The sequence below is a fragment of the Fusarium odoratissimum genome, assembly GCF_000260195.1.
Source record: "Fusarium odoratissimum NRRL 54006 unplaced genomic scaffold supercont1.45, whole genome shotgun sequence".
Classification (NCBI taxonomy): domain Eukaryota; kingdom Fungi; phylum Ascomycota; class Sordariomycetes; order Hypocreales; family Nectriaceae; genus Fusarium; species Fusarium odoratissimum.
Window position 1 is genome coordinate 159402 of NW_022158782.1, and position 22039 is coordinate 181440.

General features: G+C 49.4%; 8 protein-coding genes across 8 annotated transcripts; 5 read left to right on the plus strand and 3 right to left on the minus strand.

Moving 5' to 3' along the window:
- Positions 1 to 304: 304 nt before the first annotated feature.
- On the minus strand, positions 305 to 1992 carry FOIG_14906 (uncharacterized protein). Its single transcript, XM_031216202.1, has 3 exons — positions 1538 to 1992; positions 975 to 1487; positions 305 to 922 (listed from the first exon to the last, which is right to left on the minus strand). The coding sequence occupies exons 1-3, from the start codon at positions 1865 to 1867 to the stop codon at positions 401 to 403; spliced, it is 1365 nt and encodes a 454-aa protein (XP_031054118.1). The 5' UTR covers positions 1868 to 1992; the 3' UTR covers positions 305 to 400.
- An 80-nt stretch (positions 1993 to 2072) lies between these two features.
- On the plus strand, positions 2073 to 3955 carry FOIG_14907 (uncharacterized protein). Its single transcript, XM_031216203.1, has 3 exons — positions 2073 to 2579; positions 2636 to 2889; positions 2942 to 3955. The coding sequence occupies exons 1-3, from the start codon at positions 2278 to 2280 to the stop codon at positions 3853 to 3855; spliced, it is 1470 nt and encodes a 489-aa protein (XP_031054119.1). The 5' UTR covers positions 2073 to 2277; the 3' UTR covers positions 3856 to 3955.
- Positions 3956 to 4575: 620 nt separating this feature from the next.
- On the plus strand, positions 4576 to 10961 carry FOIG_14908 (uncharacterized protein). Its single transcript, XM_031216204.1, has 4 exons — positions 4576 to 4879; positions 4932 to 5217; positions 5274 to 8705; positions 8764 to 10961. Exons 1-4 carry the CDS (start codon positions 4593 to 4595, stop codon positions 10867 to 10869), a joined length of 6111 nt encoding a protein of 2036 aa, XP_031054120.1. The 5' UTR covers positions 4576 to 4592; the 3' UTR covers positions 10870 to 10961.
- Positions 10962 to 11114: 153 nt separating this feature from the next.
- FOIG_14909 (uncharacterized protein) lies at positions 11115 to 12198 on the plus strand (the record flags this gene model as incomplete). The annotated part of the gene is made up of 2 exons (XM_031216205.1): positions 11115 to 11444; positions 11497 to 12198. 2 exons carry the CDS (start codon positions 11115 to 11117, stop codon positions 12196 to 12198), a joined length of 1032 nt encoding a protein of 343 aa, XP_031054121.1.
- Positions 12199 to 12982: 784 nt separating this feature from the next.
- On the minus strand, positions 12983 to 13844 carry FOIG_14910 (uncharacterized protein; the record flags this gene model as incomplete). Its single annotated transcript, XM_031216206.1, has 3 exons — positions 12983 to 13324; positions 13380 to 13769; positions 13821 to 13844. The coding sequence occupies 3 exons, from the start codon at positions 13842 to 13844 to the stop codon at positions 12983 to 12985; spliced, it is 756 nt and encodes a 251-aa protein (XP_031054122.1).
- A 740-nt stretch (positions 13845 to 14584) lies between these two features.
- FOIG_14911 (uncharacterized protein) lies at positions 14585 to 16599 on the minus strand. Its single transcript, XM_031216207.1, has 4 exons — positions 16340 to 16599; positions 15605 to 16283; positions 15464 to 15549; positions 14585 to 15397 (listed from the first exon to the last, which is right to left on the minus strand). Exons 1-4 carry the CDS (start codon positions 16497 to 16499, stop codon positions 14670 to 14672), a joined length of 1653 nt encoding a protein of 550 aa, XP_031054123.1. The 5' UTR covers positions 16500 to 16599; the 3' UTR covers positions 14585 to 14669.
- Positions 16600 to 17437: 838 nt separating this feature from the next.
- On the plus strand, positions 17438 to 20560 carry FOIG_14912 (uncharacterized protein; the record flags this gene model as incomplete). Its single annotated transcript, XM_031216208.1, has 1 exon — positions 17438 to 20560. One exon carries the CDS (start codon positions 17438 to 17440, stop codon positions 20426 to 20428), a length of 2991 nt encoding a protein of 996 aa, XP_031054124.1. The 3' UTR covers positions 20429 to 20560.
- A 196-nt stretch (positions 20561 to 20756) lies between these two features.
- On the plus strand, positions 20757 to 21965 carry FOIG_14913 (uncharacterized protein). The gene is made up of 5 exons (XM_031216209.1): positions 20757 to 21054; positions 21113 to 21216; positions 21275 to 21568; positions 21617 to 21755; positions 21802 to 21965. Exons 1-5 carry the CDS (start codon positions 20833 to 20835, stop codon positions 21814 to 21816), a joined length of 774 nt encoding a protein of 257 aa, XP_031054125.1. The 5' UTR covers positions 20757 to 20832; the 3' UTR covers positions 21817 to 21965.
- The last annotated feature ends 74 nt before the right edge of the window (positions 21966 to 22039 follow it).

A 22039-nucleotide genomic window follows, 5' to 3' on the forward strand; every position in this document is an offset into this window, starting at 1 on the left:
CCAAATTTGGCAACACTTCGTCTTGGCGATCTGAGCATCTGAACATGGCAATCCCTGGTTGTCACCAAGCTTCAGTTCCTGCAATTGTCTGACAGCCTGTCAGTCAATGAAGTCCAGATGATAATAAACTCAAGGTTTTTAGTGTATGGATACTAATGCACAAGATGTCTACTAACACTAGTAGCACGATTTCTGTGCAAGCTTTGGAGCGATTGATACGGTACAGTGGTTCATACTTTATGTGTCTTATTGACAGCGACAATTTTGAGCAGACACAAGGCGTAAGAGGAATGAGCAGATAAAAAGCAAGTAATAATCGAATGAGCAAGTTGGATCAATTTTATCATATTTCTAATCTTGATCAAATAACTAAAGTCGTATAGCCAAATTTATTAATCCCCTACCCTAGAACAACATCAATCACCGACATAAAGCTACCATAAGGCGTGTTGACAGCATTGATCTTGAGCCTCGAGTCCACCGCCTCCAAGATCGCTTTCCAACCCTCAAGGTCTCGCTCAAGGGAGTTGAAAAGCTGCATCATACCCACATCGCGAGATCGAAGAACACGCTCATTCACTGACGAGACAGTGCCAGGCTCAGGCACCACAAAATCCATGATCAATACGTGCGAGTTCTGACCCATGGACTCCACAGTGTTCTTGAGGATCTTGACAGAGTTCTCAAAGTCCCAGTTGTGAAAGATCTGGCGCAAGAGGTACACATCGGCGCCGACGACTGGTTGCTTCTGGAAGAAGTCGTATTCTTGGAATTGGATACGGTTGGCGATGCTGGCCTCGTTGTTCTCCTTGATAACCTTGGCGCCTTCTTCGACGACGTGAGGGATGTCTTGGATGATGAAGCTGAGATCGGGGAAGGCCTCGGCTAGCTTCACACAGCTATGTCCGATGTTGCCTCCAATCTTTCACGAGATACGTTAGTAAGATTGGAGACTGAGAAATTGAGATACTTACATCGACAACGTTGGCCTTGCCAAGTCCGGCCCAGTCAAAGCCACTAACGAGATGCTTCAAGTCACTCTTCGGGCTAGTCGCAATCGCATCCATGACACGACCAAAGAGCTTGTAAACATCAGGCTGCTTAGCAATGTACTCATACATGCGAAGATCAGTGTTAAACGCGGCATTGAAAGCTGCCTTGTTGGGAGCTGTGCTGTCAGGCCATCGCTCATGAGCGGTGACCATAGACGCAATGACTGGGGCAATGATACTTGTCATCCAGACCCTCTGGTCGGAGAATCGGGTGTTGGTCACCAAAGCAGCTGAGGTAGCTGAGTGAGCGATGAAGCCTGGCTCAGGCTCGGCAAAGAGATGGTTCGTCATGCCCATGCGGGCGAGAGTCTTGAGCCGTAACTCAGATACACCAGCCTTGGAAGCCAATTCTGTGTATGAGATCTTGCCTTCCAAGGGCACAAGCTCAAAGATCTTGAAGTGGCTCATCCATCGGAGGATTTCCATGTAGTGGTACTATAACTGTTATTCAAAGTTACAGGCACTGTGTATCGGGGAGTACTTACACCTGTGATGACATTTTGCAAGTACTCGCCTGGGCCAGAGACAAGCTGGAAGATCTGCAATGCGCTGTCGAGTAGCTTCTCCTTCGCAACCTGGGCCTCCTCAGGGGCATCGGGTGATAAGTTGATAATGGGTGCATCCCGCTCGAAGCTAGGCTCGGGAAGTTTGTTAGCTCGGAGGTACCCGTTCAAAGTGGTGGTGTTCTTGTTGAGATCTTGGACTAAGACCTCCAGGGGTGACAGAGCGGCATGCCCATTGACGCCATTGGTACCATTAGTACCGTTAGTACCGTTAGTACCATTGGTACCGTTAGAAATGCCGTTTGAGACCATGTTGGGCGATGTAATTGGTAAATGTCAAGACAAGGAAGAAGATGTTGAAATGCTGTTGCTGAGATGATGCTGAGAAGATGGAAATCAATAGAGGCTTATCAAGTCTATAAAGTGGTGCCATTTGGATACAACTGTAACAGTGGATAACTAAGGAACTTCAGTGGCGTACCTGTTTTGGAAGTCCGAAGTCCTCCGATCTATGCGTGTTTTACCATGCGTGGATGAGGCGACTTTCAAAATTCGGATATCTTCGGCCGGTGCTTATGCATAACCTACACTAGTGTGGCGCTGCCTACTCAAATAAACAAGATCACCCTAAAGGACACGACGGCTTCATCTATCCCTTCTGAAAGGTCGTAAACCGAGGCAATTGTAATTCAGAGCATATTCTCCTCCATCTCACCATCGCCATGGCCAAACCCAACCAACATTATGAGGTTATCATCGCCGGAGGAGGAATTGCTGGAGTCACTCTTGCGCTGATGCTTGAGAAACTTGGCATCAGCTATTTCCTCCTCGAGGGTCGCGATACTCTCGAGTCTGATAGAGGCGCTGGGATCGGTCTGCAGCCAAATGGACTGCGTATCCTTGATCAGCTTGGCCTCGTGGAGGACATTGAGGAGGCAACTATACCACTTGAGAAGTGGTTCTCTTATGACAGCGAGGGTAACTTGATGAATGACTCTGACGCCATGGGCCAATATCGTGAGAAGTTAGTATAATTGAATTCTGTTTATCTTGACTGTTGACTAATGGGGTACGTGTTAGGATCGGATATCCTGTTGCCTTCATTGAGCGTCGCAAGCTTCTACCTATTATGGTTCGTCACATTCAACGCACAGAATGTGTCAGGACTTCAGCACGCGTGGCTTCAATTGAGGAGAGTGACGACCATGTCACTGTGACAACGACCGACGGATTGTCTCTTACCGCAGATATTGTTGTTGGTGCCGATGGCGTGCGAAGCGCTGTCCGCGCACACATTGACTCCAAGCTTCCTGAAGCATTGACTGCAGATGACTGTGAGCTATGCGTCAAGCTGATCATCGTGAACTTCCACTAACCTATGACCAGACATCAGCGTTGCCTGCTCCACAGTCTATGGAATGTCAGCACCCACCGAAGGCATCGCCCCCGGTGAACGCTTCGCTGTCTACCGAGAGAACCAAACAGTCATCGGCTTCACAGGTAAAGACGGAATTGTGTTCTGGTTTGTCTTTGAGAATCTCAACCAGAACGTCCCTCTGTCTCAAGCCCCGCGATACACTGAAGCTGAAGCCGAGGCTCTCTGCCAAAGCGTTGCCCATACACAGGTCACTCCAAAGCTGAGGTTTGGAGAGATCTACAAGAACCGTGTAGTGGCAGTCAAGATTGGTGTAGAAGAAGGCGTCGCGAAGGGATGGCACACTGATCGTGCTGTCATTGTCGGCGATGCAGCTTGTAAGACTACACCAGCTGGTGGACAGGGCGCCAACCAAGCTATTGAGTCATGCGCCGTCTTCGTCAACAAGCTCATCAAAGCCAAAAAGGCACGTCAGCCTGGTGAAAAGCTGTCTAGCGAGGCTGTCAAGTCCGTGCTCGCAAGCTATGCTCAAGAGCGTGCACAGCCAGCTACTACAGCCCTGGAAAGATCTCAAATGGTAGGCAAGGCGCTGTTATGCACTCCAGGGCCTGCAACTACTCTTGTAAAGGACATGTTGAAGCTCAGTAACGAAGACTGGCTTTTGCGTGCGTTTATGGCACTTTCTGCTGCGCCATATTTGGAGGATGTTGAGCTTACGGCTAGAGGACATCTTTATAACAAGGCTGTTAAGGAAGCGCAGGCTGAGATGGCGAGACGCCAGAAGGTAGCGAAGGAGATTAAGGAGGCGGAAGAGAAAGAGAGTAAGCAGGCTGCGAGTATTCAAGAGTCTGAGCAGCGCAATGACTTTGCAGGTCTTCGAAATCCAGTTCAGGCAGCGACTGGAGTCGTTGAAGTTGGTTCTTAGAATAGAATAGTCTTTGTGCCATCTCGAGTCCAAGCCAATCATTACTTATTACATTCTTTACTATTTCCAGAACTTTCCTGTAGTTCTGTGATGATGCCGACTACTAAAGGCATTCAGTTTACTCTGTTGTGTAGTCTCGCTTCGTCGTCTCTGTGGAATTGACCAGGACCACTAGTTCAGTCGTAGGATTGAGCTTCGCACATCGCCTCAGAATCAAACTTGATACGTAACAGTATAGCACTAGATCTCTACCGTATTGAAGTTCATGAGATAGCCCCGGCAGTGACAATTGGAGCATCGAGGTTCTCGTCATTCAACCATGTTCCAATTCGGCTTCAAGAGTACTCCAATGTCTGCTCAACTCTGCTCTTGTTTCATTCGTCCTCGGTTAACGGCACCTACTACGCCACTCTAGCAGTTTCAGCTTCCCCTGCCAGATAAGAATTCGGACCTCTTCGGAGCTCATCTCTGATCTGACCCTGCGTGGCGTAATTAGACGCTATACTGACTCTGGCCCACCCATGCCAGCCACTACGGAGATTTTCGCAAAAGCGCGGAACCAACACTGGCTCTGCATTAGCCTGTCAGCTAGGCCCTTACGAATTACCAAAAAGGATCATGCAGGTGCAACACTCTATGGTATAAGCTTCACACGTCTTGGCAAGAAAAGCGTAAGACAACGAATATTGAACTGTTTGTTACTGCTTTCAACAGCGATTTTCTTGCCATTCTTCACGATGGCGTCCTCAACAGATCTATATGTCTTTGGCGATCAAAGCACTCCCGTTCTTGATAAACTACAAACCCTTTTACGTGTAAAAGATAATGCGCTTTTGACTTCTTTTCTTGGCGAGGCGTTTTTGGCTGTACGACATGAGATTGTTTCACTCTCGTCTATAGAGAGAAAATCGATTCCCGAGGCTGAGAGCCTCAGCTTGCTTTTGGAGGGCGTTCGGAGGAGCGAGCCACATGCGGCTCTGGATAGCGCTTTTGTGTGCATCTATGAGATTGGATACTATATTGAGTAAGTCAGAGATGAGAACGCAGAAGGCCAAGTTTTGCTGACTGAATTCAAGTTATTTGGCCCGTTCGGATAAGCAACATCCATCGGCGTCGCCGTCATTCCTCCTCGGTATTTGCACCGGTAGCATTGCAGCCGCCGCTGTCAGCTGCGCGAAAGATGTTTTCGAGATTTCGAAACTGGGTGTTGAGGCTGCTACTGTTGCTTTCCGACTAGGAATGCACGTTCGCAGAAGAGCTGAAAACCTTGGGTACTCGACAACTTCAAGCTGGTCTATGATCTTGTCTTCGAATCAGGAAGAGCTTGTTTCAGAAGCTTTACAAGAATTCTCCAAGGATAAAGTGAGTTCGAGAGCCCCAACTATTTGCAATTTGAGTGAAACTCATTCTGGTCCCAGAATCTTACATCCAGCACGCGTCCGTACATCAGCGCCGTTGGTCCTGGTTTCACAACAATTAGCGGTCCTCCATCTATCCTCGAGTCACTGAAAGCTCTCGATATTTTCTCTGGAAAGAGGTTATATCCGGCTCCCATTTATGGTCCCTACCATAACGCGTTGGCATACTCCGAGTCCAGCCTCGAACATGCCCTTGCATCAATCCTCGAAGATGCTGAGTTCCTAGAGAACAAGATGCTCATTCCCATCATCTCCTGCGCCTCGGGATCTCGCTTAGACCAGTTGTCCTTCGGTAGCCTCCTCAAGGACGTTTTGAGCAGCGCTCTTTCTCAACAAATCCGCATGGATCTCGTCACAGATGCTCTGCTCGAAACCGTTTCTGGTACTGACGCTACCTTGATGCCGGTCAATGCCCAAACGACTGTTTGCAGTCTTGCTGACTGGTTGGCCAAGCGAGGAGCCACAACACGCATTGGACCAACACTGGATAGCCTTGTCAAAGATCAAGCAGAACCCCAAGTTGCTCCCGGCGATGACAACAAGATCGCCATCATCGGATTCAGCGGGCGGTTCCCCGAAGCCGACAACCTCGACGAGTTCTGGGATCTTTTGATTCGTGGTCTCGATGTCCACAAACCAGTACCCGAAGAGCGCTTTGCTCGCGACCACTACGATCCCACTGGCCAGCGCAAGAATACCAGCCAAGTCCAGTACGGATGCTGGTTAAAGTCCGCAGGCCACTTCGACACTCAGTTCTTCCACATGTCGCCCAAGGAAGCTATGCAGACCGATCCAGCGCAGCGACTTGCCCTCCTTACAGCTTATGAAGCCCTCGAGATGGCTGGAGTCGTGCCTGACCGAACTCCGTCGACCCAGCGGAACCGCGTGGGCGTTTACTACGGTACTACGAGTAACGATTGGGGTGAGGTGAACTCTTCGCAGGATGTTGATACGTACTACATTCCTGGAGCCAACCGTGCCTTTATTCCTGGCAGGGTCAACTACTTCTTCAAGTTCACGGGCCCGAGTATCGCTGTTGACACCGCTTGTTCTTCGAGTCTCGCTGCTATCAACCTTGCGATTACTTCGTTGAAGAACCGGGATTGTGATACTGCGATTGCTGGTGGAACTAACGTCATGACGAACCCTGACAACTTTGCGGGCCTTGATCGGGGTCATTTCCTCTCCCGCACAGGCAACTGCAAGGCTTTTGACGATGGTGCAGACGGTTACTGCCGCGCTGACGGAATCGGTACCTTGATTCTCAAACGCCTGCCGGATGCCATCGCCGATAGTGATCCCATCTTTGGAGTCATCCTTGGAGCACACACCAACCACTCAGCAGAGTCTGTCTCTATCACCCGACCTCTCGCAGATGCTCAGGAGTATCTGTTCAAGAAGCTCCTAAACGAGACTGGTATTCACCCTCACGATGTCAGCTACGTCGAGATGCATGGCACAGGGACCCAAGCCGGCGATGCAGTTGAGATGCGATCAGTCCTCAACTCCTTCGCCTTCGACCACAGCCGGCCACGGGACAAGAGCTTATATCTCGGCTCAGTCAAGGCCAATGTCGGACACGCTGAATCTGCATCTGGAGTTCTTGCCATCATCAAGGTATTGCTCATGATGCAGAAGAACACGATCCCTCCTCATTGCGGCATCAAGACCAAGATCAACCAGGGTTTCCCCAAGGACTTGGATCATCGTGGTGTGCGCATCGCTCAGAAGGAGAGCGTGGATTGGTCTCGGCCTGAGGGTGGTAAGCGCAGAGTGTTGGTGAACAACTTCTCTGCTGCTGGTGGAAACACGTCTTTGCTGCTCGAGGATGGTCCTGCTGTTCATCCAGCACGACAGCATCAAGATGGAGATCCTCGCACTGAACATGTTGTAGCTGTTTCTGCACGGTCTACCAAGGCTCTGGAGGAGAATTTGAAGGCTCTTGAAGCTTTCATCGCCAACTCTTGGGCTCCGGAGGGTGAGCTTCTTTCTCAGCTCTCGTACACCACTACAGCTCGACGTGTACACCACAGTCGACGGGTTGCGTTTGTCACCAACGGTCTTGATGACTTGAGAAAGTCTCTTCTCAATGCTGTTTCCACCGCTGGGCAAGTCAAGGGCATTCCTGCAGTGTCGCCCAAGGTCGGATTCCTCTTCACTGGACAGGGAGCACAAGAGACCGCCATGGCCAATGGGTACTACAAGAGCTTCTCATCCTTCCGATCGGACATTCACCAGCTTGACTCCATCGCAACTCTTCAGGGTCTCCCATCTGTGCTACCACTTATCCATGGTACAACTCCCGTTGAGGACCTTTCCGCAGTTGTCGTGCAACTGGGAACTTGCATCATCCAGATCGCACTGGCCCGTTTCTGGATCAGCCTCGGCATCACTCCTCAGTATGTCATTGGACACAGTCTGGGCGAATATGCCGCCCTCCAGATTGCCGGAGTGCTTAGCGTCAACGATGCCATCTTCCTCTGTGGTCACAGGGCAGCGCTTCTCGACAAGAAGTGCACTGCCTACACGCACGGCATGGTCGCTGTCAAAGCCGCAGCGGATGACTTGAGGCAGCAGATCTCTTCGGACTTGAAGGTTGAAATTGCTTGTGTCAACGGTACCGAGGACACTGTCCTCAGCGGTCCCAACGCGGATATCGAGTCGCTCTGCGGGAAGCTGACCCAGGCTGGCTACAAGCTTCACAAGTTGGAGATTCCCTTTGCATTCCACTCGTCTCAGGTCGATCCCATTCTTGATGACCTCGAAGAACTGGCTTCTCAGGTTGAGTTCCACGAGCCCAAGCTTCCTATCGTCTCGCCTCTTCTACGTACGCTACTAACTGGTGATACACTCGGTCCTCAGTACATCAGACGTCATTGCCGTGAGACAGTTGACTTCCTTGGTGCTATCAAGATGGCTGAGTCACAAGGGATCATGGACCGAACTGGCATGTGTATCGAGATTGGAGCACACCCTATCCTCACGCGAATGGTCAAGTCAATAATCGGCCAAGAGTTCCGATGCCTTGCTTCTCTTCGCCGCAAGGAGGACCACTTCAAGACTCTTGCTGACTCTCTCTGCGCTTTACATCTGGCTGGCTTTTCTGTCAACTGGGACGAGTACCATCGGGACTTTGCTTCATCTCGCAATGTCCTCCAGCTTCCTAAGTATAGTTGGCAGCTTGCGAACTACTGGATGCAGTACAAGTACAGCTGGTGTCTTACCAAGGGCGACGCTCCCGTTGAGAATGGTCCGGTTGGTGCAGTCGTGCAGACGAGGGCACTGAGGCTTAGTGACTCAGTGCACAATGTCATCGAGCAGGTTCATGGTGACAAGAGAAGCTCCATCACGGTTGAGTCTGATATGCATGACGCCTCTCTCCTAACCATAGCGCAAAACCATCGTGTCAACGGATTGACTATGGCCCCTTCGGTTAGTCCCCTCTCTTCAGTACTACTGTGGATTCTATCACTGACTTTACGATTTGCAGACTCTCTTTGCCGACATCGCCTTTACTCTCGCCAAGCACCTCATCCAGAACCACGGCCTCGACACGCAGACGAACCTACCCTCCATCAACAACATGGCTGTCGAGAAGGCTCTCATCGTGGGAGAGACTGGCCCTCAGCTATTCCGAGCATCGCTTGATATGGACTGGACTTCCACGCACGGTTCAGTCCGCATCTTCAGCGTCAATGCGAGCGGGAAGCAGACCACTATCCACGCAGTCTGCGATGTAGCGGTTGAGAACCCAAGTTCTCATCGTGAAAGCTGGCAGAGCCACGCTTACCTCATCCAGAGAGGTATTACGCAGCTTGTCAAAGGTGCTGGTGATGGAACTGCTCATATGATGCGCCGTGGTCTCTTGTACAAGATCTTTTCCAACTCGGTCCAGTACGGGTCTGCTTTTCAAGGCATCGAACAGGTCTGGTTTGACAGTGAAGGCCTCGAAGGAACTGGCAAGGTCTTCATGCCATCCGGCAAGGACAATTTTGCGCTCAACCCGTATTGCTGCGACAGTTTGGGCCACATCACAGGCTTCATCATGAATTGCAGCGACAGCTTGGACCTTGATGACCACGTCTACATTAATCATGGCTGGCGCTCCCTTCGCTTGGTTGAGCCTTACCAGTGCGATGTGCAGTATCGGACATATGTCAAGATGCAGGCTGTCGGCTCTGATGATTCTACTTACAGTGGCGATGTCCATGTTCTTCGTGATGGTAAGATCATCGGTATCTGCGGCGGCGTCACCTTTAAGAAGGTCGCTCGTAAGGTACTGGAGATGCTTCTTCCCAAGCCCTCTGGTGCAAAGGCCAAGTCCGCTGCAGTTAAGCACGCTGCTACTGAACCCGTTAGACACGCCGTTCTCACTCCTCCACCCACCACTAGCCATAGTGTCGGCACAACATCACCTCCTGAGCCAACAGAACCGGCTGTTGGTTCTACTTCCGGTCTCATTCAGAAGGCTCTCGATATCATTGCCGATGAGATTGGCGTCGACATGTCTCAGCTCACCGACTCCACTCTCTTGGCTGACCTGGGCGTGGATTCACTTATGTCATTGACCATTCTGGGTAACTTCCGAGAGGAGCTCGACCTAGACATACCCGCAGCGCAGTTCTATGAGTTCTCAACGGTCCAGGATCTCAAGTCCTTCCTTGGGGCCAACGACCAAGACTTCTCAAGCTCAAACTCCGAGGCAGAGAGTTTCGCGTCTAGCGCCGCTTCAACATCTCCCAGTGACCACGGGGATGATCCCGTTGAGGATGTCAAGCCTGTTGTGGCTGAGATACCTCGCTCAACCTCTACGATCTTACAGGGCACCAAGCACTGTTCCCGAACACTCTTTCTGTTCCCCGACGGCGCCGGCTCAGCCACATCTTATGTCACCCTCCCATCCATTTCGCCGGACATGAGAGTCATTGGATTGAACAGCCCTTACCTCACCAAGCCGCATGAGTTCAACTGTGCTCTCCAGGAAATCACAGGCTCCTACTTGAACGAAGTGCGTCGACGCCAACCCCAAGGCCCCTATCATCTCGCCGGTTGGTCAGCAGGCGGCGTCTCAGCGTTTGACGCCGCTCGTCAGCTTGTCTCAGAGGGAGAGGTAGTCGAAAGCCTCATCCTGATCGACTCCCCCAACCCCGTTGGTCTCGGCAAACTGCCAAAGCGTATGTACGACTTCCTCGAAAAGTCGGGTATCTTTGGCGCTTTCGAGATGGGCGAGGAAGCTCAAGCGCCGCCTGATTGGCTCTTCCAGCACTTCTGTGTCTTCATTGAGGCTTTGGATAGATATGTGCCTGAACCGTTTGAGCACGGCATGGCGCCCAAGACGACCATCATCTGGGCTGCGGACGGCGTGTGCAAGAACCCTGAAGATCCTCGCCCAGAGGCACAGCCTGACGATCCTCGGGGAATGAACTGGCTCTTGAATAACAGGGAGGATTTTGGGCCGAATGGTTGGGATGAGTTTATTGGCCCCGGCAACATCAGCACAATGGCGATTGAGAATGCCAACCACTTCACTATGATGAGGGAGCCCATTGCGTCTGCTCTTTGTGCGAAAATCCGGGAGGCTATGGGGGTTAATTGACAAGTGCCTTGAAGCGGCAGTGTTATTTATTTAGATATTTATATCTTTGCTTTCTATAGTTGCTTTCTTTTAATGGTAAATTTGTACACCTTATATATACTCCTCCGGGTAAACATAACACTTCCCTACCGTGTCAGCACACTGACGTAAGTTAGTGCCAGCCCCAACCCAACTTAAGTAGATTTACCAGGCGTCATTTCCACTTCTTTACTCAGTTCGGATCTCTTTCACAATATCTTCACATCATGACAACTGAGCAGGGCCGTGTAAGTATACCCACCGTAAAGGATGGTGAAGAATGGCCCTTTCTCTTTCGAATCTACCTCAACTGCGTCACCTGGACTCTGCGCCAGCTTGTATCATTTCTGACCGGTCCAAATGAGGGTCATGATCTGGAAGTTAAAATCAACACCCCAGGATTGGGAGCGGGGTATGTGATGTGTAATGTGTGGCTACCCCGACCCACGGATGAAATCCAACCAAAACATCCACTGGTGTTAGTTCTTGAAGGCGGTGGCTTTGTCTTGGGACATCCTAAGGATGGACGTTTAAATAACCGTCGAATCGTTGATGAGGTGTGTAGCCTACACTACGCACAGCGATCACTCAGACCTAACACCAGCGCAGACGGGAGCCATTGTCATGTCGATCGATTACGCCAAGGCGCCCAGATACCCTTATCCTCACGCTTTGTTGCAAGCATACGAAGCGCTACGGTGGGCCCTATCGTCCCCAGCTGCCCGTGAAGGCATGAATGTTGATCCCCGACGTGTGGCGATCGGAGGAAATTCAGCGGGTGGTAATTTGACAGCAGCTTTATCGCTATTACTATCCTTTCGAAGTGGCCCTTGCTCCATGTTCAGAGAGGGTCTACCGCTAGACTTCAAGCAGGTTTTACAATTAATGCTCTATCCCAGCCTTGAATTGCGCTTGCCATACGATCTTAGACTTGCCAGGTCTACAAGCGACACCCAGAAGCACAGCCTACCCGCCTGGATGGCCCGGGCAATGGAGCAGTCGTATCTACCGCCAGGAATCTGCAAGGACGAGATCTTTGTATCTCCCATCGCTGCTAGTGTAGAACTTCTTCGTGAACTGGATGTTCCACCTGCTATACTGTTCACCGGTAGTCTCGATTGCCTCAAGGAGGAGGGCTTCTGTTATGCCCAAAATCTTACGAAAAGCGGCAAGGAGGTTACATTTCATGAATTTGAAGGCGGAACTCATGGATTCTCGGTCAAGCCGCAGGAGGGAAGTGCGGAGGCGCAGATCATGTACGAGGAATGTTGGGCTAGAATATGTCATTCTCTTCGAGATGCGTTCTCATAGTGTTACTGAACGCAAGAGATAGCTATTTCCAACAGGCAAAGTTGAACGGACGACTACCTCTTACATAGCAGAGGTGAAGTTACAAGTTGCCATTAGATAATAATTTATGCTTTATTTTCTCCCCTTTCTTTCTCTAAGTTCTCTATGCTGATATAAGCTCTCAACCACAAGTCTCAAATGCACATAACACATCTTACTCACAACATAGATATTATACCACAATGCCTGACCAATTGTTACAGCATAAAGCTGATGTAATAAAAAACTGGATTATGACTCTTTGGTCGGCCTTGAAGGAATACACGATGGTGCCTCCAATTCCTCGACCAAGAAAGGTTAGCTCAACACCACACCTTATCTTTCTCTAAGCTACCTCGTTGTGTATATATCCTCTTGAGCTTCTTTTTCTGCGTGGTGACTGAAGCGCCTCTTTATTAGGATAACGAAGTATAGCCATTAATGCTTTAGATACTATTATCCGCTTATCTCAGTGTACAGAAAGAGTAATATAATCGGAGGGAGATAGATATAGTACAGTGGATGGATCGTAAAGGGACAAGTAGGTTCTTCTCAAATGACAATTTATTCTTGACCTTTTGCTTTGAAACCTACCTAAATCTTATGCATTGTATCACCATGATCCTTCGGTTTAGGGTCGCCGCGAACTAGCCAATCTGGCGCTTCCGCCGACCAATATGGGGGAACTGATTTTGTCAATATGGGCCTGACAGATGTCCACGCAGTCTATTGTCATATCTAAAGATCGTTGCATTCCCCTACAGGATCAGATAGTATTTCCACCGTCAACCGGCCAGCAAGCTCCTGTTACAAAGGATGCTTGCTCGCTCAATAGGAAAACAATTACACTAGCGACTTCATCCGGATGCGCGGCTCGAGCGATGGGGTTTGCTCTGTCCGTCGCTGACTCTCCATTCGCATCTCTTGGTACGGTACTCTGGGTCATTGGAGTGTCGATAAACCCTGGCGCGACTGTATTGATACGGATGTTCTTTGATCCGACCTCAGCCGCCACGGAGGCGCAGAGGCCTACAACAGCATGCTTGGAAGCTGCATATACCGGTGCCGAAGGGAGGGCTCTAATACCTGCTGCCGACGCAACAGTGACCTAGATTTGCATACCTGATTAATGACGCTCCGAAAACAAATTCTGCGTATCTTACAATGCTTCCCCCCCTGTCACCGATGCCAGCTATCTGGGCTTGTAAACAATTGAAAACCCCCTTTGCATTCACGTTCATCATGAGGTCCCAATCTTGCATTGTTGAGTTGAAGAGAGACTTTGGCTTAAAGATACCACCGATATTGGCGGCACCGTCCAATCGACCGAACCTCGACACTGTTTTGTCGATCCAGTCACTGACTTGATTCGCATCAGATACGTCTACCACGAGTGAGAAGACATCCTTCGAAGTTCCTTCGTTTTCAAGAATTTTCATAGTGTTGGCGAGGCCGACTGGGTCCAAATCTACCAATGAGAGCTTGGCGCCCTGCTTGTTCAACTGTATCGCGGTCGAGCGCCCAATGCCACTTCCTGCGCCAGTGACAGCAATCTACAAAATTGGTGAATCAAATTGATTTAAATGAATCAGAATGGTACTTACGACTTTGTCTCGAATCGAATCCATCACAGTAGATAAGGTTATTATATCTTTAGATAGGCGGCTCTATTAAAAGAATAATTATATTGCCTTCATAAATGTTTCTTAGGGTTGCTTAGTTGGCTCCTGCAGATCTAGCTAACGGGTAGTATTTATGTCAATTGGGTTTATCTGTCTCCGAGGACGGGGTAGCTGACTCGCGGCATTGAGTCAGGTAGTTGGTTTATCTTTATTCCCGAGGGGCTGCGAAGCTGACTGGCCGCAACAAGTTAGCTAACACCCTATTAGGCCTATTATACATGCCTTTAACCTTTTACGAATTGCTGTTGTATCTCTTCTAGAGCGCTTCTACAATCCTACAAGTGCTGTTATTAACATCGATAGCTCAGCTGCTCTTATTAATACAAGACCTCGTCTTCACCGCAACAATCCTTTGCGAAATCCCCAGTTAGATGGATACTGAGATTGCCATGGGGAAGCGTCTTCGCAAAAACTTGTCTAAATTTAGATATTGATGCAATTATCATACCTACAGAACCAGACCAGCCGTCATCATTCCTCAACACCTAAAGGTATCTTATCTCGGCTTAGACGTCAAATACGCTGCGACTTCAGAGGAACTAGTATTGGACTTGACTGAAGAGAACATATTGTGACTTGATATGTCTCATTGAGATGTCATAAGCCTTAACTATCAATCAATCAATCATCGTATTAAAAGCTTTGGTGATCAGATCTGGTTCTGATCATCGACAGCTTCTTGCTTCTCGGTGTACCAAACAAAGACCACTATATACCATCACTTCATTGGTACAGTTCCATATATTATAAGAAAGGTAGATGTGTATATAATCAACTCTTCATTTGAACAGGTACACCTTGAATCACAGCGTCTTTCTCACTTCCCTCCGATCCTAGGCCCATACCTAACTTGATGGCTTCAGCCTCAGTAAAGGACCCGAAGTAGTCCATGTCATCAACAAGTCCCAAACCAGGGGGCGGGAACACACGATTGATAGCGTAATGGGCAGCGAATGAGATGGCAAACCCGAGAGGGAATGCAAGATAAAATAGTTCATGCCAAGCCTCGCCAACCTTGACTTTGTTGGGGGTCACACCAGCTGCAAATCCAGGCAGTTGAGTCACAAAGCCAAGGAACCAAGCAATGAAGCTTCTGGGGTTAAAGCCATAACTGAAATAATAAATGCTGGTAGGACCAGGATTGTAGAGATGGGACAATTTGATGCGGCGGGAACGGATCAGCCAGTAATCACAGACTTGAATGCCAATAATCGGCCCAAGAAAAACACTGTACGCAGACAAGACGGAGATGAAGACGCTGGCTGAAGAAAGAAGCTCCCACGGGCACATGGCAACGCTCAAGACTAGAGCAATAAAAGCACCTCGCCTGATGTTGATATAGGAGCTGACGAGACCAGCGAGATCCATACCAGCACTATATGCGTTGTCAACCACGTTGATCGCAATCTGGCACATGACAAGGCCTAAGCCAGCAAAGAATGCCGCGGCTCTTGAACCAGATGAGTAGTCTCTGTCGAGCCACTCTTGGCATATTAAGGCTTGATAGTTGATACACCGTTAGTAATGACGAAATAAAGGAGAAGGTGCTGGAGACTTGGACTTACGGGGATTCCAGATGGCCTCCCCCCAGATGCCCTGAGTGGCTGATGCTGCAAGGCAGCCAAAGAGAGGAAAGAGTGTGCCGAAAAAGCTGTAAATGTATAAGTTGCTGCCCTTGCAAGTCCCAGTCATTGATGGTAACTTACATGATGGAAAACCACTGCCCAAACACTTGATCACCAGGCTTTTGAGCAAATCGGGTATAATCATTTGCATTAGTCAGTCCTACTGCTATGCCGCCAATGACAGTTGTTACACCAGACGTGATAGCCCAGCCAAGGTCATGAGAGCTCATTGGTGTTGCACTCTCGGAAAGGAGAGGGCCACCCCCTTTAGCTTCAACTAGAGACCAAATCATGATGGAAATGAGCGTGACCGACGCAATGATGTTGAAGATAAGGAGAACTCTCTTGATTTTGTGAGGGTGGATCCAGAGAACTGGGATCATGGCGACATTGAAAAGAATCCAGCCAACGAACTGCTTCGTATCGAGATGAGACGATGCAGGAAATACGTTTCCGAGTCTTTGAAAGCTGGGAAACATTGCAGACAAGATGACTGAGATGCAGAGACCGCCTGTCCACGACTGGACAGAAAACCAGACCAGACTGAGAATAATTCTCTGGACGATGGCGATGAAGGCTCCGTATGGACCCCAGATATATCTCGAAACAACAGGGAAGCCGATGTGCCATTCAGCACCTGTGTAACCATTGAAGATCGCGACCAAGCTGATGATGACCTTGCCGATCAAGGTAGCCACAATGACCTGCCAGACACTGAGGCCGGTGGCGACAAGAGAAGCGCCCAGCTGCCAGTTGGATACTAAGTGGGAGTCAGATCACGAGTATATTCATAGAAATTGCTCGTGGTTGGCTTACTGGCAACCTGGTTCACCAACCAGAAAGATATAAAGGTCATGGTGTCCCATGTTCGACGCTCTGGCTCCAACGGACGGATGTCGTCATTGATCCAAACATTAGAGACGGCTCTATCTGCGCTGGGCAGTCTCATCCAGGTCAAGATGGCTTTGAGTGACATACTGGCAGGATAGTCCTTTAAGTCGGGGCTGTGAAAGATATTGGAACTTGATCCTATTGAGCTGACCCCCTAGGACTACAGCAGATTCTGTGGGTTCTCATTCTACTTTATGATGTATCTTATCACCATTGAATATGAAGTATGTCTTGGACTTGGAGATAAGCAAGGATTCATTGCCACTACCTCCCAGTTGGGTTACATGGTGCGAGGTCGGATAATCTTCTTGGTCTTGTTTAAATCTCACACTGTAACCCATACTTTCGAAAAGAGGGGTCGCTAACCGGCAGATAACGAGTTGGAACTACCTTGTGCTACTTAAAGTTGAGTCTTGTGTAACTCGATTCCAGAAAAAGAACTCATACTCGGTAGATGAAACCCGGAACCCGGAGTCCGGAACCAAACTGTCGTATCACATATAGCCTTGTAAACTAGGTAGCATTGGGATGAAGAGAAATCTTGTCCAATTTGTTGGTGAGATGGAGTTATAGATAGAGAGACAATTTATATAGCCCGACATCAATTGCCGCTTCGGCATTCCCGATTTGGACATGACGCGGCATTTAGTCTGAAAATTGACGATCATCAGCACACTCGGATTGTTTCACCCCGGCCAAAGTTGACCGAAGATAGGGCAACCACTTGCTCGGGACAATTGCACCGTTCAAGCAAACAAGAAAGTTCGGAGGGGTTCATGTTATCCCGCAACGTTATCTTCCAGATACGAGATATCCTGGTAGAAACCCCGCAGATGCATGGAATCTCGCGGTTTGTTCATGTAAGCTAACCGTATTGCTCCGCTTTCCATGGCCGGAGAATGGCCAGCAATGGTGCGAGAAGCTCGGTTATATGAGCAAAGCATTGATTATTCTCACTTGCAAATTTGTTTTCAAGAGATTCCTGCACAGGTTTCAGATTTCGAGCCCTAACCCCTGCCCATCATGACTCTAAGTAAAGCTATACGCATCGGAGTCGACGTCGGCGGCACCAATACCGACGCCGTTGCCATAGATGTGGCCCTTGCTACTCAAGGCGATGCCCAACGTGGAGTCATCGCCTTCAAGAAAACTCCTACTACGCCAGATGCGACTGCTGGAATCGAGACTGCTGTTAGAGCTGTCATTGACTCTGGCAGCATAGTTCCCCAGCGGATAGCAAGCATCACTGTCGGCACAACACACTTTATCAATGCAGTCGTGGAGAGAGATGCCAGGAGACTTCAAAAGGTCGGCGTCTTGAGACTGTCACGTTCGTTTCTCCGAGAAGTACCTCCATTCTCAGACTTCCCGCCTGATCTAGCAGCCATCATCAAGGGATACTGCGGAATCATCGATGGAGGCCTGCACATCGATGGTTCTCAAGAAGCACCCATCAAAGAAGCCCAAGTGATGGCCGAATGCGAAAAGCTCAAGGCAGAGAACCTGAGGGCAGTTGTGATCGCTGGCGTCTTTTCTCCGATTGACGAGATATTCAAGCAAGAGAGCCGCGTCAGAGACATCATCCTACGAGAAATCCCAGGAATCGATGTCGTATGTTCTCATGAGGTGGCCAATATTGGTTTCCTAGAGCGCGAAAACGCCAGCATCCTCAATGCCGCTATCCTTCAATACGCTCGAAAAACAATGAGGAGGTTCAATCAGGCCAAGAAGAAGCTTAACCTGACGTGTCCACTGTTCATTACTCAGAACGACGGGACCACCCTTGATGCTGCCGCAGCAGCTAGGATACCCATTAGGACCTTTGCATCTGGAGCCACCAACTCGATGAGAGGAGCTGCATACTTGGCAGGGATCGATGCTGGAGGCAACTCCTCGGCCATCGTCGTGGATATTGGTGGAACTACAGCTGACATTGGCGTAATCCTACCAAGCGGGCTTCCAAGACAGGCCTCTGCCTATGTCACAGTCGCTGGGGTGAGAGTGAATTATTCAATGCCTCATCTGCACTCGGTTGGACTTGGTGGGGGTTCACTCGTGCGCAATGTTGATGGAAGAGTCAAGGTCGGCCCCGAGTCAGTTGGCCACTACCTTGTCGAAGAAGCCCTTGTTTTTGGTGGCAATACATGCACAGCATCTGATATTGCTGTCGCCCTGGGAAGAGCAGATATGGGTGATAGGAGCAGACTCGCTGAACTGAACCATGAGTTTGTCCAATCCGCAAAAGACTGCATCAAGACTCTACTCGATGGAGCTGTCGATGTCATCAAGACCTCTGCTGATCCACTACCCGTCCTTCTGGTAGGAGGAGGTGCCGTGCTGGCACCAGAGGACATCTCAGGTGCCTCAAAGGTCATCCTACCGCCATTCCACGATGTTGCGAATGCCATTGGTGCTGCTATCTCTCGTGTCAGCGGTGACGTTGATATTGTTCAGAGTACAGCCCACCAGACAGAGTCACAGGCTCTTGAGCGTGCAAAGAAGATGGCCGTCGAAAGAGCTATTCAAGCTGGTGCCATCCCCGAAAGTATTTCGATGGCGAATGTAGAGAGTATTCCGTTGCAATACGTGTCTCATCAAGTTCGAACCATTGTTAAAGCAGTGGGAGACGTGGACTTCAAGGGCTACGTATCAGAGTTGGAGCTCAAGGCTTTAGATGATGACGACGACGAAGCCAATGACGAACCTGAAGGGCAAAAGAATCGAGCTGTCAAGACTACAGAAGTTATGCCTCTGGATCCTTTCACCTACACTCCTACCATAAAGGCCAACGATGAGGGCGTTCCTGAATGGATACTCAATGAAATTGATCTGGCTTGGCTGGCTGACGGATGCTATGTGCTCGGCTGCGCTGGCGGTGGCACCCCAGCTCCTAGCTTCATTCAACTGCGGGACATTATAAGACAAGGCCATACTATTCGCATCATCGACCAGTCTTCTCTCAAAGATGATGCCCTCATCTACTGGGGCGGCCATATGGGATCTCCTGCCGTATCGGTGGAGCGGCTACAGTCGACCGAGACAGTCCAAGCATTCAATGTGCTCATGGAGTATCTCGGTCATAATAAAGTTGATGCTGTCATGGGATTAGAGATTGGTGGTGCCAATGGTATGGAGCCGATGCTCGTTGGCTCCTCGCGGTTCTTTAATGCGCCTGTGATTGACGGTGACTGGATGGGCCGAGCATATCCTACATACTGGCAGACTACGCTTGCGGTACACAAACCATTGGAGCTCGTTCCTTGTGCCATTGACTCTGGCGACGGCAAGAGTATCATCATGACTCGAGCACCAGACGACGAGATTGTTGATAGAGCATTGAGAGCGTCATGTTCCGAGATGGGAAGCCGAGTCGGTATGGCCGCCAAACCTACCACTACCGAGAACGTGCGGAGATATGGCGTGCTGAATACCTGTTCTCTTGCTTGGAGGATAGGCAGATGCATCGCCCGCAGTGTTTACAGCAACCAGCTCTCGACAGTTGCAGAGTCGATCATCAAAGAGGCTGGTGGGTTGACGTCAGCCAGGGTGCTATTCAGAGGCAAAATTGTAGAAGTCGAGCGAAGACTATACAAGGGGCACTCGCACGGCGCTCTACGCATTGAAGCATTCGACGAGCATGTTGATGACGAAGAGGATAGTGGATCGAAGCGAATGGCACCTGTAGTCTCAGGAGGAACATTGCGAATCCCATTCAAGAACGAAAACATTCTTGCTGAGCATACCGCTGCTGACGGCTCTCAAACCAAGATCATCGCCTCTGTCCCTGATCTCATTGCTGTGCTAGACAATGGCTCTGGTAGAGCACTAGGTGTTCCAGAGTTCAAGTACGGTTATAGAGTGACTGTCTTGGGCATTACATGCTCACCGCAGTGGACGAGAACACCTTCTGGTATCGAGATTGGAGGACCGAAAGCATTTGGCTATGACGATGTTGTTTACAAGCCACTTGGGGAGTATGTGGAACCTGCGAGTGTGATTAGAGAATATGCTTAATTTGAGGTGTATATGTATAAATATCCCATTGAGGTACTAGAGGCTGGACCCGCGGAGCACCAGATGTCAACATCAAGTGCCACCAACTTCCTAATGTAAAAGAAGTTACTATCAATCGGCGTAAGTTCGACGGGAACGAAATCGTGGGAGACGACATACAGCTCACCCTCGGGACCGATGCGCCGGGCAGTACTTAGTCTACCCCGCGCCCACAGTGCAGTTTGCCGCTAACCCAAATACAGGTATAAAATCTCAACCTTGGTAAAAAGACAAGTCAAGTCATCTATTAAATACTCGCCTTGTTCCCACATCTAATGTTGGATCATAATAAACATCAAGACCTCTTCTCAAATAACCCAAAAACCTTATTTCACATACATTGAATATCCTTCCCAACAAGCATCATGCCAAACACAGCCGGAACACCTGCGACATGGGTAGTGCTTGGTGCTTCGCGGGGAATCGGTCTTGAGTATGTCAAGCAGCTCCTTCAGGCAGGAAACACAGTGATTGCGGCAGCTCGCAACCCAGATGCGTCGGGATTATCGGCAGTGGTTAAAGCTCATGGTAGTCTAGATAATTGTATCGTGGAGCAGTGCGACGTTGCAAGTAGCGAAAGCATCGATGTAAGCTCAACTTATCCTTCCAGGTCATTATGGACATGTCTAATGGCTTCACGTGCAGAACTTTGCTGCCAGAATGAGCGCACTTGTAGGAAAGGGAATCAGACTCGATAATATCGTCATGAATGCAGGTGTCCTCAGATACCCAAATCGAGCAACGGAATTGTAATGCCCCATCAACAAGTATTCCCCTAGACGTACAATTGCTTACTTGAGCTCCAAGATCATACGACAACTTCAAATTCCACATTGAAACCAACGTCATTGGACCCATCATATGCGCACAAAAACTGGTCAACTTAAATCCTGATAGCCCTCCTTCCAAATTGATATTCATCTCATCTGACTCCGGGTCCACCGCCAACTTTCTGGCTTATGAAGATGGGTTCGCAGCATATGCGGCGAGCAAGGCTGCACTGAACCAGATGCTAAGGCATATGGCGCAGGAGTTGAAAAGACGCGGCGGCAGGTGGGCTGAGATATGTGTTCTGGCTCTCCATCCCGGCGAGGTGCACACGTGAGTATTCCCTGCTCGAGTACTAAAGCTTGACTGACAAACGACTAGGGACATGAACTCTGGCGAAGTTGGTACCTGGGATGTGGGAACTCTTTTGGAGCCAGATGAGAGTGTCTCGGGCATGCTTAAAGTGATTAGTGAGAAGGACCACAATGATAGTGGCACATTCTGGTGCTGGGATGGCAGAGTAAGTTTTTCAATATCTCATTGAGTACAATACTAATAACTCGCAGGCTTATCCTTGGTAACGAGGAACAGCCAAATTAGGAGCCTTGTCAGCAATGCTTGCATTACGAGACTTGTATAGATTCCTATGACTCAAGGTTTATGTTCATTTCGTGGAAGAAATCACAAACCCGGCAGCAATCCATAGGCGAACTCGTTTCGTATCATGAACCCAATCGAGATGTCTGTAAACGAATAGTGCCTGAAGAGTGGTGTACTGATCCCGCCATTACCTTGCATCGTGAG